This window comes from Aquarana catesbeiana, linkage group LG06, assembly GCF_042186555.1.
Source record: "Aquarana catesbeiana isolate 2022-GZ linkage group LG06, ASM4218655v1, whole genome shotgun sequence".
Taxonomy (NCBI): domain Eukaryota; kingdom Metazoa; phylum Chordata; class Amphibia; order Anura; family Ranidae; genus Aquarana; species Aquarana catesbeiana.
In genome coordinates this window covers 259,666,476-259,682,959 of record NC_133329.1, presented here as the reverse complement: position 1 = coordinate 259,682,959, position 16,484 = coordinate 259,666,476, and the positions used below count along the sequence as shown (strand labels likewise).

The following is a 16,484-nucleotide window of genomic DNA, read 5'->3' as shown; positions in this document are numbered from 1 at the left end:
TTCAAGAGGACTTTGCCTATATTACAGCCTGCAAAATGCTGTAAATGGAGGAGGGCCAACCCCTAATATGTGAGTATCTCATCTTACAAGCCCAGCTTACAAGCCCTAAATAAGGGGCCATCTCAAAAGCCAAAGCCATGTTTGTGAGTTCAACCATGGTCCTCCTCCTCCTCCAGGTCCTCCTCCTCTTTCTGCCACACCTCCAACACCAGAGCCACAGCCTGAAAGGAAGCATCTAAGGAAGACCAGAGAGTGATGGCCTGGGTTTAGTCTGGTCTGACAAAAGATGCAGGCTCTTGTATGAAAACAGCCTGGGGACATGTATGTCATCTGCTGCTGTTCATGATCTCTTGGACTTCTGGACCAGATTGTACTCCCTTATATATGGACTCCTCAGGCCACCAATTTTGCATTAAAATAGTTGATGTGTGCCCTGGGGGACAAAGGCTTCGCCAATTTCAGCAGTTTCTCCAGCGTTGCCTTCCCTCTTTCTTTGGTTATGACCCCTTAATAAAGGTATTTTTTTTTTCAATTATACTCACCTATGTGTTTTCCTTCAAAAAGGACAGTTTGTTTGTGAGGAGGCAGGTACATTTCAAAAATACAATGTGAAATTAACAAGAGACACCAACATCAAACAATCTCCTTGAGATTAAATAATACAAGATAATAATGGTGTTGTGGTAACTTGACACACAAAACACACCTAAAACTATTCTGGAGTTTAAAAAAAAAATAGTAAAAAAAATAACAGGAGATCAGGATTTAAACAACTAAAACAAAAAATACAAAATCTAAAAACAGAAAAAAACAAAATTCAGGAGATGTGACAAATAAAACTATTATATTCATTAAATCACGATAAATAATAAAGAAAGAAGTTTGTGAGAAGTCTGTGTGAATATGAGCAGCAAAACAACTTCATTCTTCTAGCATTATAAAGAAGAAGAGAGTGCGCTGCATTAAACAATTTAAAACATTGCAGCGTGACGAAAGTGCTATATCCATTACGAACGCTAATTTAAACAGACTGAGCAGTTCCGTCTTGGGATTTATTCTGAGCAAGCGTGGCACTTTGTGCGTCGGAATTGGCCACACATGGTCGGAATTTACGCGAACGGATTTTGTCGTCGGAAAATTTTATAGCCTGCTCTTAAACTTTGTGTGTCGTAAATTCCGATGGAAAAAGTCCGATGGACTCCACACACGGTCGGAATTTCTGACAACAAGCTCCGATCGCACATTTTCTGTCGGAAAATCTGACCGTGTGTACAGGGCATAAGACTGAAGCCTGAAAAAATGCAGGACAGATCCCAACGGCTTATGCCTCACCACCTTCCTGATTTCACTCCTATGTACCCTAAAGACAAAGAAGATTATACCGTACATGAAAAAGTTAGAGGGCAAAAGGATGCTATACTTAGTGAGACATCTGATGAATTTGACTAATCTGACTGCATCACATTTTACAAAGCTCAAATTAAAGTGGACTTTATCTGACTGTTTCTTGAAAACATTAGCAATTCACTGACTGACTTTATGCAAAGTCTGGAATTGTTTTTTTAACCCTTTTGCTACCAGACCAATTTTTATTTTTTTATTTTTTTACACACATGCTAAAGCCTTGGTGATGCATGAAATTGTAGACATAATCCTATTGTGGAAAAAAAATTAATTGTGGCCAAACATCAACAAACTATCGACTAGCTTTAGTAATACATGAAGTTGTGGCCAGATATTGACTGACTGCATCTTTTCTCATTGTGCTAGAACTGCAAGCACTTATTTAGTGATGACATTTAACCTCAGAACTGTCACAGTCATTTTCAAAGCAGATAATGAACTATGCCAGCCGTGAAGGGAAAACAATTCTGTCCCTAATATAGCATAACAAAAAAATAAGTGAAAGATTAGTAAACGCAAACAATAAGATTGTTTGTGAAATCAGAGGACCTGTTGAATAAAAATGAAATGGTAGCTAAAAATTTTAGAACAATATTTGTAAAAAAAAAAAAAAAAAATATTTTCAGCAAAAAATAAACTAAAACTAATTTTAGTGCACAAAAACACAGTATACTTTCCTTTTTTTTTGTAAAACATAAAATGTAAGATTGTGTTAATTAACGAGACACTGGATATACTTCAAGCCTTAACATGTGAGCCCCATTTGGGTTTTTAATTTGCTTCTGATTCTCATCTTTTTAAAATGTATTTTATTATACTTTAGTTTCAATCTTATAAACAGCTTTTATTTATTTATATATTTTTTTATTTACTTAAAATGATTCTAAAGTCAAAGTTTGTTTTAATTAAAATAATAAACATGTTATACTTGTATGCTCTGTGCTATGTTATTGCATAGAGCAGCCCTGAACCTCCTCTTCTGGGTTCTCCCTCAGGCGCTGTCCGCTCCTCCTCTTCTGTGTCTGCCCCCGTAGCAAGCACTTGGCAGACATGCAGGCTCAATCCCAAGTCGGGCTGTGTACATCCACTGACACACACAGCATGGTTTGGCCCTGCCTCCAGGTCCCACCTCACAGGATTTGATTGACAGCAGCAGGAGCCTATGGCTCCCGCTGCTCTCAAAGTGTCCTCTAACGAGGGAGTGCAGCACTGCTGTTCTCTAGCTAAGAGATCAGAGAATGCATTTAGGTAAAAAACTGTTTGTCTTTACCACCACTGTAACTTTATTGCTATTACACAGGGGCCAACAAGCTCCCTATGTGATATCTTTGGACCAGTTTATAGGTACTCTCTATGCAGACCTATCTATTAGACCTCTGGGGCCTCCCCCTTACGCTGCCCATGCAAATCAAGAACAACAGCATTTCCTGATCTGCTGTTTTACCAGCCAAAGGTACCAGGGTTTGAGAGCTAGACCACAAAACTGCCCAGGTTCATTCTGTGCAGAATGGAGGGAAGAATGGATGTTCCTCTAATTTCCTGCTCACTAATCTGAAGATTTTCTTGTAGTGCCCAGGAACCATGAATGGTGGGGCATCTTATGCTGGCTTCAAAAACGATCGGTCATCCAGGTCACTTTTACCTGAAGGACAGCTGAATAAAAAGAGAAACAAACTCCAAGAATGATTGCATGGAACACCTTTCTTGATGTTGTTGATGTAAATTACAAGACCCATTTCTGCAAAACAACCCTGACTATGAAATCTCTGAAAAAAAGAAGTTATGCCAAAAGAGAAGTACAGGTGATTCAGCATTTCAGCTTGCTGACACAGGCAGTATCAATCAACAACTAATTATGAAAATATACCTGCATGATCTTTGTGTGGACTCCCTGTCCCATCTCTACCCCACCATGACTAATCAACACCGTTCCATCCAGATAGATGTGGATAAGAGCTGCAGCCTACAACCAAACAGAATCATGTACAATATGTTATACTTTTATACACTTTGAATCTAGGTCCAATTTCTGTAATATAAATGAGCACAGCATACACAAAAACATGGTAATGTCTAGAGATAACTTTTCCAGAAATTCTGAAGCAAAAAAAAGTTTTTCCCCTGTTTTTGGAAAAATTGAAAAAAAAATTTCAACGTGGAGTAGTTTTACAAATTGAAAGTCATTTTGTTACACTGTGAAGGTTGAAATCTAGTGTATATAATTGCATTATGCTTGAAATAAAAGTACAGCTTATTCAGTAAATAAACTAAACTTGCTTTCTATTTTTTTTTTTTTTTTTTTTAGAAATGGAACAAGGACTGCATCAACTATACATGAGAATAGGTAATCACCCCCCTTTCCTTCGTAATAATGTAAAAGCTTCCTGCCAATATGCATTTTCAGTTATTGACAATGCTGATCCAGAAACATATATTACTCTAAAAGAATGTTCTTCTGATTTTCAGGTGTCATTTTATCTATAAATTAAGATATTATGTATTTTTGGGAGGGCGTGGTTTGTAACACTTCCTTACTTGAAGATGCTGCTGGTGAAGAAACACTCTGTGATGATACAGAAGCAGTGTTTCTGGAATAAAGAGGGAAAAGCTACTTGCACTTTAATTATGGTCATAATCATTTAAAGCGGAGTCCCACCCTCAAAAAAGTTTTTTTTAAAAAGTCAGCAGCTACAAACATTGTAGCTGCTGACTTTTAATAGGGACACTAACCTGTTCAGGAAGCCCACAATGTCGGCCCACAGGGGCCGATTCGTCCATCAGATCGGGTGCAGGCACCACTATTGTAACTAAGGAAAACCGGCAGTGGAACCTTCAGGCTTCACAGCCAGTTTCCCATTGCATATGCGAGAGTCGTGCAGCGTTTTCTGAATGGCCCTGTTGTCTTCTGGGAGAAGGGGCAAAATCAGAAGAGGAAATGAGGTACCTCGCCATGGCGAGGCTGGGACGGAAGTTCACCTTTTTACTACTAAGGTAAGGGGAAAAAAATTGGATATCCAAAAACAAGGGGTGGAATGGTGGTCTTTCGTTTAAGACCAAGTACTAAAGTTGGGTGGAACTCCGCTTTAAATATTTTGTATGTTTTTAGGGCACCTTTGGCATGCCAGGATGTGTTTTGTCATCCTTGTAGCATTTGGAAAATAAATTTTTTCTCACAATATTTGCAAATTTAAGCTTTGTCTCAGCAGAAAGTGAACTGTGGAAATGTTTCCAAACTCTAGATGTTAGCCCCACCATTTTAGTGAGAGAAGGAAAAGAAAAAAAAATTACTAACAAGACAATAGGTAAACATTATGCTGCAATATTGGAGAACATTAATAGGAATCATTTAGGAGTTTAAAAAGATAAACTAATTTGTCAAATTCACCCTCTTGCCTGTCAAGGCCAGAAAATCATCTACTGTATCCCAAAAATCACCCAACTTTAGAAGGTACAAGATGGAGCCCACAAGCAAACTAAACTGGAGCCTTTCCCTTGCAGTGCCCCCTAGTGGCAAACATGCATATTTCTCTTGTTTGAGAACTGCACTGAGAAGTACAGTGTTACTTGAATTGTATTCCAGGATTTGCTTGAGCTGAGAGAACTTGCAAAAATGTAAGACTTTACATAAAGTCTCAGACATCTTTCATTAAGGTCATCAGGTTATATCATGTGAATATATTATCTATAACTATAAAAAAACATATTCCATACCATTTGTTTTTTAGTTTTAAGGAAACCTAAAAACAATGGGTTTTTTACTGGCCTTCCTATCTCTAGTAAAACTGACTGACAAAAACACACCGACTCACTGAAATCTGAAAATTACATGATGAAAGGTAAACCTACCTGTCCAAAAAATTTTGCAGCGGTAGCAATGGGAAATTTCATGGGGATGATGGCCAGTCCTTTCTTCTTCCAGTAATTCTGCTTATTAAATTCCTCAATGGCCAGTCGTCTGTTATGGTAAGAAGACTTCTCTATGCACTCATTCCAGCACATTATCAAGGTTCTGGCATCGATTTCCTGTTTCAGGTGTGTTTGGCCAATCCCTCTATGCAAATTGATCTCCCTAACCTGAAAAAATAGTTAAATTTATTTGATAAATAAAATTACAGTGCGATAAAGTAGTTCTTAAAAACTGAGGCAGCCTCATCTACAAGGTCAGCCATACCATTATATATGTACGATATATATATATATATATATATATATATATATATATATATATATATATATATATATATATATATATACACAGTGGGGAAAATATTCAGACCCCCTTAAATTTTTCACTCTTTGTTATACTGCAGCCATTTGCTAAAATCATTTAAGTTAATTTTTTTCCTCATTAATGTACACACAGCACCCCATATTGACAGAAAAACACAGAATTGTTGACATTTTTGCAGATTTATTAAAAAAGAAAAACTGAAATATCACATGGTCCTAAGAATTCAGACCCTTTGCTGGGACACTCATATATTTAACTCAGGTGCTGTCCATTTCTTCTGATCATCCTTGAGATGGTTCTACACCTTCATCTGAGTCCAGCTGTGTTTGATTATACTGACTGGACTTGATTAGGAAAGCCACACACCTGTCTATATAAGACCTTACAGCTCACAGTGCATGTCAGAGCAAATGAGAATCATGAGGTCAAAGGAACTGCCTGAAGAGCTCAGAGACAGAATTGTGGCAAGCCACAGATCTGGCCAAGGTTACAAAAAAATTCTGCTGCGCTTAAGGTTCCTAAGAGCACAGTGGCCTCCATAATCCTTAAATGGAAGATGTTTGGGACGACCAGAACCCTTCCTAGAGCTGGCCGTCCGGCCAAACTGAGCTATTGGGGGAGAAGAGCCTTGGTGAGAGAGGTAAAGAAGAACCCAAAGATCACTGTGGCTGAGCTCCAGAGATGCAGTCAGGAGATGGGAGAAAGTTGTAGAAAGTCATCCATCACTGCAGCCCTCCACCAGTCGGGGCTTTATGGCAGAGTGGCCCAACAGAAGCCTCTCCTCAGTGCAAGACACATGAAAGCCCGCATGGAGTTTGCTAAAAAACACCTGAAGGACTCCAAGATGGTGAGAAATAAGATTCTTTGGTCTAATTAAACCAAGATAGAACTTTTTAGCCTTAATTCTAAGTGGTATGTGTGGAGATAACCAGGCACTGCTCATCACCTGTCCAATACAGTCCCAACAGTGAAGCGTGGTGGTGGCAGCATCATGCTGTGGGGGTGTTTTTTTTCAGCTGTCCACCAACGTTTACCATCCAACCTGACAGAACTGGAGAGGATCTGCAAGGAGGAATGGCAGAGGATCCCCAAATCCAGGTGTGAAAAACTTGTTGCATCTTTCCCAAAAAGACTCATGGCTGTATTAGATCAAAAGGGTACTTCTACTAAATACTGAACAAAGGGTCTGAATACTTAGGACCATGTGATATTTCAGTTTTTCTTTTTTAATAAATCTGCAAAAATGTCAACAATTCTGTGTTTTTCTGTCAATATGGGGTGCTGTGTGTACATTAATGAGGAAAAAAATGAACTTAAATGATTTTAGCAAATGGCTGCAATATAACAAAGAGTGAAAAATGTAAGGGGGTCTGAATACTTTCTGTCCCCACTGTATTATATATATATATATATATATATATATATATATATATATATATATATATACACACACACACACACACACACACACACACACACACACACACACACACACACAGTATATATATATATATTTTTATATTTTGTCACCACACAAATGAGACTGCAGATTGATCTATTCTTCGCCATCTAAATCACATTCATTCAAAATAAGCGTACATGTAGGAGTGACCCATAGCGCAGTGCAATTTGCATTAAACAGGAATATTTTAGTTGGCTGGTTGTGTTCAAGCTGATTTTCCATTTTTTTAACCATCAATCAACTATTATCTGAATTTATGAAAATCTCAAGCATTGGGAAATAGATTGTTCAATATCTAGAGGAACATTAAGGTAAAACCTATTATCTTATACTAGCTAAACTGATGTTATTAACGAACGCTAGGCTTATAGACATACCTACACAATCTGCAGCTATCTTAAAATGGTATTAAACCCAATAGCAAACATTTATTATATTGCAGCTTATAAAATCTTAAATGTGATGGCTTTGTTACTTTTCTTTTTTAGTCTTGTATTCCTTTTATTCTAACCTGGTGATCCGGCTGAGTAAAGCTGGCCATACACCTATAGATTATCTGCAGATTTTCTATGGTTAGATGGAAAAGGTGCAACAGATTTCTCCATGTTCGCTAAACTGTGTGGACGGAGGAATCTCCCACTTTTTCCACCTAACCATAGAAAATCTGCAGATAATCTATAGGTGTATGGCCAGCTTTAGTCTGTTGGTTTTTAATAGAACAAGCTTGCAGAGGGTTGAGACAAACCATTTAAACACTGACAGGGGTGTTTACAGCTTTTATTTGCATAGCCAGGTGCTTGGCTGGAATGGAGATTAAAGCGTTTGTAAACCCAACATTTCATATTTCTGATATGTGGCTGCTGTACAATGTACTTGTTTGAGAAAGTATCCTGTTCTCTTTGTATTGCTTCCTTTATGTGAAATCCCTGCTGTTCCTGCTAGTCCCCTTGCTCTCCTAATAGAAACTGACTACACTAAGCAGGAGATGACATTGTGGTCAGTTCTCTAGCTATTGCTCTCCTCCAATGATCAGATTTGTCCTGACACGCACCAGCTGCACAGCCTTTCACTGGGAAGCTCAGTGTACTGCTGCTTCTCCTCCCCCAGCTCTTATGCAGCTGAGAACATAGGGAATGTAATCACTTATAACAAAAGGGAAAAAAATTATTTATAATTTTTTTTTAATCTATATAAAAATGTTTTGCCTTTCATTTCTATTTTAAACTGAATGGGTTGTTTTACAAGGTGATCATTTACAAATCACTTTAAGGCTACTTTCACACTGGGCAGAGGGGGTGCGTTAGCGGTACAGCACCACTAATTAGCAGCGCTTTATCTCTGTAATAGCATCGCTTTTCGGCCGCTAGCGGGTCACTTTTATACCCCGCTAGTGGCCGAATAAAGGTTTAAAAGCGCCCGCAAAGTGCCGCTGCCGAAGTGCTTTGCAGGAGCTTTGGCAGCGGTGCCCATTGATTTTAATGTCAGGGGCGGTGGAGGAGCGGGGTATACAGCGCTCCCGCACCGCGGAAAAAAAATGCTGCTTGCAGGACTTTTTCTAATGTCCTGCAAGCACACCGCCCCAGTGTGAAAGCCCTCCGGCTCTCACACTGGGGCTGCAGGGGAGGCGTTTTTCAGGCGCTTTACAGGAGCTATTTTTAGCCCAAAAGCGCCTGAAAAAAGGCCTCAGTGTGAAAGTGGCCTAAGGGAAACACTGTCTGCAGCTGCTCTTTGTGGCTGCTGCTCTGTGGTGCTGAACTGATTAACTATATCAGCAAGAGGAGGGAACAGTTCTATAGAATGAGTCAGGCAGCACTGCACTGTTGGAACTGTAGTCCAGAGGAGAGAAGCTCTACTGTAATTAAGAGCTTTTGAACTGAATTTCCCAGAGGGAGATTACTAGGAGGAGGGGAGAGCACTGCATTTTCTCAGGCTGTATAGGACACAGCTTCTTCTTGCCATGAGGGAGACCGGATAATGCACATCGCTGTCCGGTGTGCATCATTACTGCTGCATACTGGCAGCCCGAATGAGATCTGGAGCGCTGAGTTTGAGGGTGTCAACAGCTAAAGTCACCTCAGTGCAGAGCAGAGAGTGGACTAATCTGTGTGACCAGATGGTGAGCTACAATATCAGTGGGACTGCTGCTGTGGGTTTTCACTATCTGCTGCAATAGAGACTGAGCCCTTTGGGAACTGACATAAAGCCATCTAGTAGCCTCACTGCTGCCTGCAGGCTTGACTGGGACTATTCTCAAGTACACCAATGCTACACATGTCAGCTTATACTAATTCATAGTCAAGCAAAAGGTATATACACTTGTGTTCCTATAAGTGTGTGCAGTAACTTTCACTCAACCAAGTGTGCCATTGCTGAGGTTGTTCTTTGAGACGAGGCACAGAACAGAGGACCCAAATTACCAAGCAGCACCTTCAGGGACTAGCACTACAAGAATTTATGTAAACCTTTATCCTAAATGAACAAAACTGTTGCTGTAACTGCTTATAAAGTATGAGCTGGGATTTTGTTTTACCAGAAGTATGTAAAAGAATACATATTGGCCTAAATTGATGAAGAAATTCATTTTTTTACAATTTTTTTGGGATATTATAGCAGAAAGTAAACAATATTGTTTTTTTTTTCAAAATTGTCGGTCTTTTTTTTGCTTATAGGGCAAAAAATAAAAACTGCAGAGGTGATCAAATACCACCAACAGAAAGCTCTATTTGTGGAAAAAAAGGACATCAATTTTATTTGGGTACAGCATCGCATGCCCGTGCAATTGTCAGTTAAATTAACGCAGTGCCGTATTGCAAAAAATGGTCTGGTCATGCAGGGGGTAAATCCTTCCAGGGCTGAAGTGGTTAAACAACCCATTCAGTTTAAAATAGGAATGAAAGGCAAACCATTTGTATATACATATAAAAAAACATTATTGATACCTTGTTTCCCCTTTCTAATAAGTGATTACGTACCCTCTGTTCTCACCCGCATGAAGATCTTAGTGAGCTAGGGGAGGAGAAGCAGCAGATCTTCCCAGTGAATAGCTGTGCAAGGGGGGAGGGGGTGTCAGGCTCCCACCACAGCAAGAAAACTGACCACGCTGTGCTTTCATGCATAGTGTGGTCAGTTTTTAATAGGAAAGAGAGACTGGCAGGAATACCAGATATTTCACACAAAGGAAGCAATACAAAGGGAACAGGATACTTTTTCAAGTATTGTACCGCAGTAAGTACCTGGTACCGCAGGCAAATATCAGGAACATAAAAAGTTAGGTTTACATATTGTTTAACACCCTAAAGCAGGGAGTGTGTTACTGGCCAAATCACTAGATGAAAACAGAGGGAAAAATCTTAAAAAAGAAAATGAATGCAGCCACCACATCTAAGGATTGGTAAGCTGCAATATGTTACTTTTTTGGGTTTGGTTTAATACCGCTTTAAGTGTCCCAGAAGTCTTGAATCCTGGAATACTTATGTATACCACTTTTGACAAGTCTCTTCTAGGCTGACCCATTTTACCTCCTTCAACTTTCTAACATATTGATGTGATTTTCATCATCGTAGACCAACAGAGGGGTATGGAAGAAATGAAGGAACAAGGGAAGCGTCAGTAAAAGCCACAATCTTCATTAATGAGCACCCAGGATTCTCAACTACCCGGGTGCCCAGAAAGAAAGCTGTGGATATGTGCAGGCACTTTTAAAGTGGTATTTAACCCAAAATTATAAATGTAATATATTTAAACTTGCTTACAAATTAGATGTGGTGGCTGCATTTGTTTTCTTTTAGGTTATTTGCACCCGATGACCTGGCCAGTAACACACCTCCTGAAATAGGGTGCCTACACTCCAGATGTAGAAGTAACAGAGACACCTTTGGACATCAGCATTGTCAGTCTGGAGGAGGGGAGTATTAGGTGTACAAGCAGATTTAGATACACTAACAAACTGAAGCCAAACTCCAGCTAATACTTTATAAGCAGTTACAGCAACAGTTTTGTTCCTTTTGAGATAAAAGTTTTACATAAATTAACTGGAAAAAAAGACTAAAATAGAAAACAAATGCAGCAGCCACATTTAAGAATTGGTACACTGCAATATAATAAATGTTTGATTTTGGGTTTCATACTGCTTTAAGTAATTGCATTGTATTTCCACCATCAATTTAGACAAAATAAGACAATAGCAGGTTTACTTTAAGACCTCCTGTCTTAGTGATAATGTCCTTGTTTTCTTTAAAATTTTGGTTTGAATAAAAATTAATTCTACAGATATTTTAAATAGGATATACGATGGATTTGCAAGAAATATACAATTTTCATGTCATAAAGTGGAACCATGTGACAGTGACAGCATCCCATACTTCCAACGTAGCCCAGTGTGACAGAAAATCAGTGAACTCTCAGTCTCAGTTTTACTCACCTTCTCTGCTGGAAGGCCAGTCTTAATAGCAATTTCACTCATCCACGTTTCAGTTACAAATGCAGCTTGTGGATATCCAAATCCCCGGAAAGCAGTGTTTGATGGCAGATTAGTCTTGCAGGCAGTTCCTTTACATCTCAGATTAGGTATTTTGTAAGCACTGTCCATGTCCATTAGACCAACTTCAACTACCTAAAAAATTTTGTGTATAAATCTAATATTTAAATATTAAATACACACATGCATATCGATAAACAGACCTGCTGCAAGGCAACGTAAGATGTATCGTATTTATTTATTACAGGTATTTATATATAGCCATCAATTTACGCAGCACTTTACATATACATTGCACATTCACGTCAGTCTCTGCCCCCAAGGAGCTTACAATCTAAGGCCCCTAACTCACTTTCATACATACACATACGATGGCCAATTTAGACAGGAGCCAGTAAACCTACCAGCATGTCTTTGGAGTGTGGGAGGAAACTTACAAATAAGCATTAATGCAACACATAATCTTAACCACTTAAGGACCGCCTAACGCCGATTTACGTCGGCAAGGCGGCACGGGCAGGCAAAATCACGTACATGTACGTGATTTGCCTCTCGCGGGTGGGGGGTCCGATCGGACCCCCCCCCGGTGCCCGAAGCGGTCCCGTTCTGTTCCCCGGCGATCCGAGATGAGGGGGAGGCCATCCGTTCGTGGCCCCCCCCTCGCGATCGCCGCCGGCCAATGGGAACACTCCTTTGCTGCTGTATGCTAAACAGCAGCAAAGGAAATGATGTCATCTCCCCTCGGCTCGGTAGTTTCCGTTCCAGCGCCGAGGGGAGAAGACATCAATGTGAGTGCACAACACACACACACACAGTAGAACATGCCAGGCATACAAAACACCCCGATCCCCCCCCCGATCGCCCCCCGATCCCCCCCCAATCACCCCCCCCCCGTCACAAACTGACACCAGCAGGTTTTTTTTTTTTTTTTTTTTTTTTTTTCTGATTACTGCATAGTGTCAGTTTGTGACAGTTACAGTGTTGGGACAGTGAGTATTACCCCCCTTTAGGTCTAGGGTACCCCCCTAACCCCCCCTAATAAAGTTTTAACCCCTTGATCACCCCCCGTCACCAGTGTTGCTAAGCGATCATTTTTCTGATCGCTGTATTAGTGTCGCTGGTGACGCTAGTTAGTGAGGTAAATATTTAGGTTCGCCGTCAGCGTTTTATAGTGACAGGGACCCCCATATACTACCTAATAAATGTTTTAACCCCTTGATTGCCCCCTAGTTAACCCTTTCACCACTGATCACCGTATAACCGTTACGGGTGACGCAGGTTAGTTCGTTTATTTTTTATAGTGTCAGGGCACCCGCCGTTTATTACCTAATAAAGGTTTAGCCCCCTGATCGCCCGGCGGTGATATGCGTCGCCCCAGGCAGCGTCAGATTAGCGCCAGTACCGCTAACACCCACGCACGCAGCATGCGCCTCCCTTAGTGGTATAGTATCTGATCGGATCAATATCTGATCTGATCAGATCTATACTAGCGTCCCCAGCAGTTTAGGGTTCCCAAAAACACAGTGTTAGCGGGATCAGCCCAGATACCCGCTAGCACCTGCGTTTTGCCCCTCCGCCCAGCCCACCCAAGTGCAGTATCGATCGATCACTGTCACTTACAAAACACTAAACGCATAACTGCAGCGTTCGCAGAGTCAGGCCTGATCCCTGCAATCGCTAACAGTTTTTTTGGTAGCATTTTGGTGAACTAGCAAGCACCGGCCCCAGGCAGCGTCAGGTTAGCGCCAGTACCACTAACACCCACGCACGCAGCGTACACCTCCCTTAGTGGTATAGTATCTGATCGGATCAATATCTGATCCGATCAGATCAGATCTATACTAGCGTCCCCAGCAGTTTAGGGTTCCCAAAAATGCAGTGTTAGCGGGATCAACCCAGATACCTGCTAGCACCTGCGTTTTGCCCCTCCGCCCGGCCCAGTCCAGCCCACCCAAGTGCAGTATTGATCGATCACTGTCACTTACAAAACACTAAACGCATAACTGCAGCGTTCGCAGAGTCAGGCCTGATCCCTGCGATCGCTAACAGTTTTTTTGGAAGCTTTTTATTGAACTGGCAAGCACCAGCGGCCTAGTACACCCCGGTCGTAGTCAAACCAGCACTGCAGTAACACTTGGTGACGTGGCGAGTCCCATAAGTGCAGTTCAAGCTGGTGAGGTGGCAAGCACAAGTAGTGTCCCGCTGCCACCAAAAAGACAAACACAGGCCCGTCGTGCCCATAGTGCCCTTCCTGCTGCATTCGCCAATCCTAATTGGGAACCCACCACTTCTGCAGCGCCCGTACTTCCCCCATTCACATCCCCCAACGAAATGCAGTCGGCTGCATGAGAGGCATTTTTATGTGCTCCCGAGTACCCCTACCCAACGAACCCCCCCCAAAAAGATGTTGTGTCTGCAGCAAACGCGGATATAGGCGTGACACCCGCTATTATTGTCCCTCCTGTCCTGACAATCCTGGTCTTTGCATTGGTGAATGTTTTGAACGCTACCATACACTAGTTGAGTATTAGCGTAGGGTACAGCATTGCACAGACTAGGCACACTTTCACAGGGTCTCCCAAGATGCCATCGCATTTTGAGAGACCCGAACCTGGAACCGGTTACAGTTATAAAAGTTAGTTACAAAAAAAGTGTAAAAAAAAAAAAAATATATATAAAATAAAAAAAAATAGTTGTCGTTTTATTGTTCTCTCTCTCTATTCTCTCTCTCTATTGTTCTGCTCTTTTTTTACTGTATTCTATTCTGCAGTGTTTTATTGTTATTGTTATTGTTATTGTTATTGTTATTATGTTTTATCATGTTTGTTTTTCAGGTATGTAATTATTTATACTTTATTGTTTACTGTGCTTTATTGTTAACCATTTTTTTGTCTTCAGGTACGCCATTCACAACTTTGAGTGGTTATACCAGAATGATGCCTGCAGGTTTAGGTATCATCTTGGTATCATTCTTTTCAGCCAGCGGTCGGCTTTCATGTAAAAGCAATCCTAGCGGCTAATTAGCCTCTAGACTGCCTTTACAAGCCGTGGGAGGGAATGCCCCCCCCCCCCACCGTCTTCCGTGTTTTTCTCTGGCTCTCCTGTCTCAACAGGGAACCTGAGAATGCAGCCGGTGATTCAGCCAGCTGACCATAGAGCTGATCAGAGACAAGAGTGGCTCCAAACATCTCTATGGCCTAAGAAACCGGAAGCTACGAGCATTTTATGACTTAGATTTCGCCGGATGTAAATAGCGCCATTGGGAAATTGGGGAAGCATTTTATCACACCGATCTTGGTGTCATCAGATGCTTTGAGGGCAGAGGAGAGATCTAGGGTCTAATAGACCCCAATTTTTTCAAAAAAGAGTACCTGTCACTACCTATTGCTATCATAGGGGATATTTACATTCCCCGAGATAACAATAAAAATGATTTAAAAAAAAAAAAAATGAAAGGAACAGTTTAAAAATAAGATAAAAAAGCAAAAAAATAATAAAGAAAAAAAAAAAAAAAAAAAAAAAGCACCCCTGTCGCCCCCTGCTCTTGCGCTAAGGCGAATGCAAGCGGCGGTCTGTCGTCAAACGTAAACAGCAATTGCACCATGCATGTGAGGTATCGCCGCGAAGGTCAGATCGAGGGCAGTAATTTTTGCAGTAGACCTCCTCTGTAGATCTAAAGTGGTAACCTGTAAAGGCTTTTAAAGGCTTTTAAAAATGTATTTATTTTGTTGCCACTGCACGTTTGTGCGCAATTGTAAAGCATGTCATGTTTGGTATCCATGTACTCGGTCTAAGATCATCTTTTTTATTTCATCAAACATTTGGGCAATATAGTGTGTTTTAGTGCATTAAAATTTAAAAAAGTGTGTTTTTTCCCCAAAAAATGCGTTTGAAAAATCGCTGCGCAAATACTGTGTGAAAAAAAAAAATGAAACACCCACCATTTTAATCTGTAGGGCATTTGCTTTAAAAAAATATATAATGTTTGGGGGTTCAAAGTAATTTTCTTGCAAAAAAAAAAAAACTTTTTCATGTAAAAAATAAGTGTCAGAAAGGGCTTTGTCTTCAAGTGGTTAGAAGAGTGGGTGATGTGTGACATAAGCTTCTAAATGTTGTGCATAAAATGCCAGGACAGTTCAAAACCCCCCCAAATGACCCCATTTTGGAAAGTAGACACCCCAAGCTATTTGCTGAGAGGCATGTCGAGTCCATGGAATATTTTATATTGCGACACAAGTTGCGGGAAAGAGACAAATTTTTTTTTTTTTTTTTTTTTTTTTGCACAAAGTTGTCACTAAATGATATATTGCTCAAACATGCCATGGGAATATGTGAAATTACACCCCAAAATACATTCTGCTGCTTCTCCTGAGTACGGGGATACCATATGTGTGAGACTTTTTGGGAGCCTAGCCGTGTACGGGACCCCGAAAACCAAGCACCGCCTTCAGGCTTTCTAAGGGGCGTGAATTTTTGATTTCACTCTTCACTGCCTATCACAGTTTCGGAGGCCATGGAATGCCCAGGTGGCACAAAACCCCCCCAAATGACCCCATTTTGGAAAGTAGACACCCCAAGCTATTTGCTGAGAGGTATAGTGAGTATTTTGCAGACCTCACTTTTTGTCACAAAGTTTTGAAATTTGAAAAAAGAAAAAAAAAAAAAGTTTTTTCTTGTCTTTCTTCATTTTCAAAAACAAATGAGAGCTGCAAAATACTCACCATGCCTCTCAGCAAATAGCTTGGGGTGTCTACTTTCCAAAATGGGGTCATTTGGGGGGGTTTTGTGCCACCTGGGCATTCCATGGCCTCCGAAACGGTGTTAGGCAGTGAAGAGTAAAATCAAAAATTCACGCCCTTAAAAACGCTGAAGGCGGTGATTGGTTTTCGGGGCCCCGTACGCGGCTAGGC

At 40.7% G+C, this 16,484-nt stretch overlaps 1 protein-coding gene across 1 annotated transcript in view; it reads right to left on the bottom strand.

Annotated features, from left to right (window-relative positions):
* Nucleotides 1–16,484, bottom strand: part of LOC141146726 (aldehyde oxidase-like) — a 230,454-nt gene that overhangs the window by 73,639 nt on the left and 140,331 nt on the right. The window contains exons 25-27 of the mRNA XM_073633234.1: nt 11,518–11,709; nt 5,251–5,478; nt 3,272–3,367 (exon numbers count right to left, since the gene is read on the bottom strand). Of these exons, the coding sequence (XP_073489335.1) occupies nt 3,272–3,367; nt 5,251–5,478; nt 11,518–11,709 (516 nt within the window). The remainder of the gene's footprint in view (nt 1–3,271; nt 3,368–5,250; nt 5,479–11,517; nt 11,710–16,484) is intronic.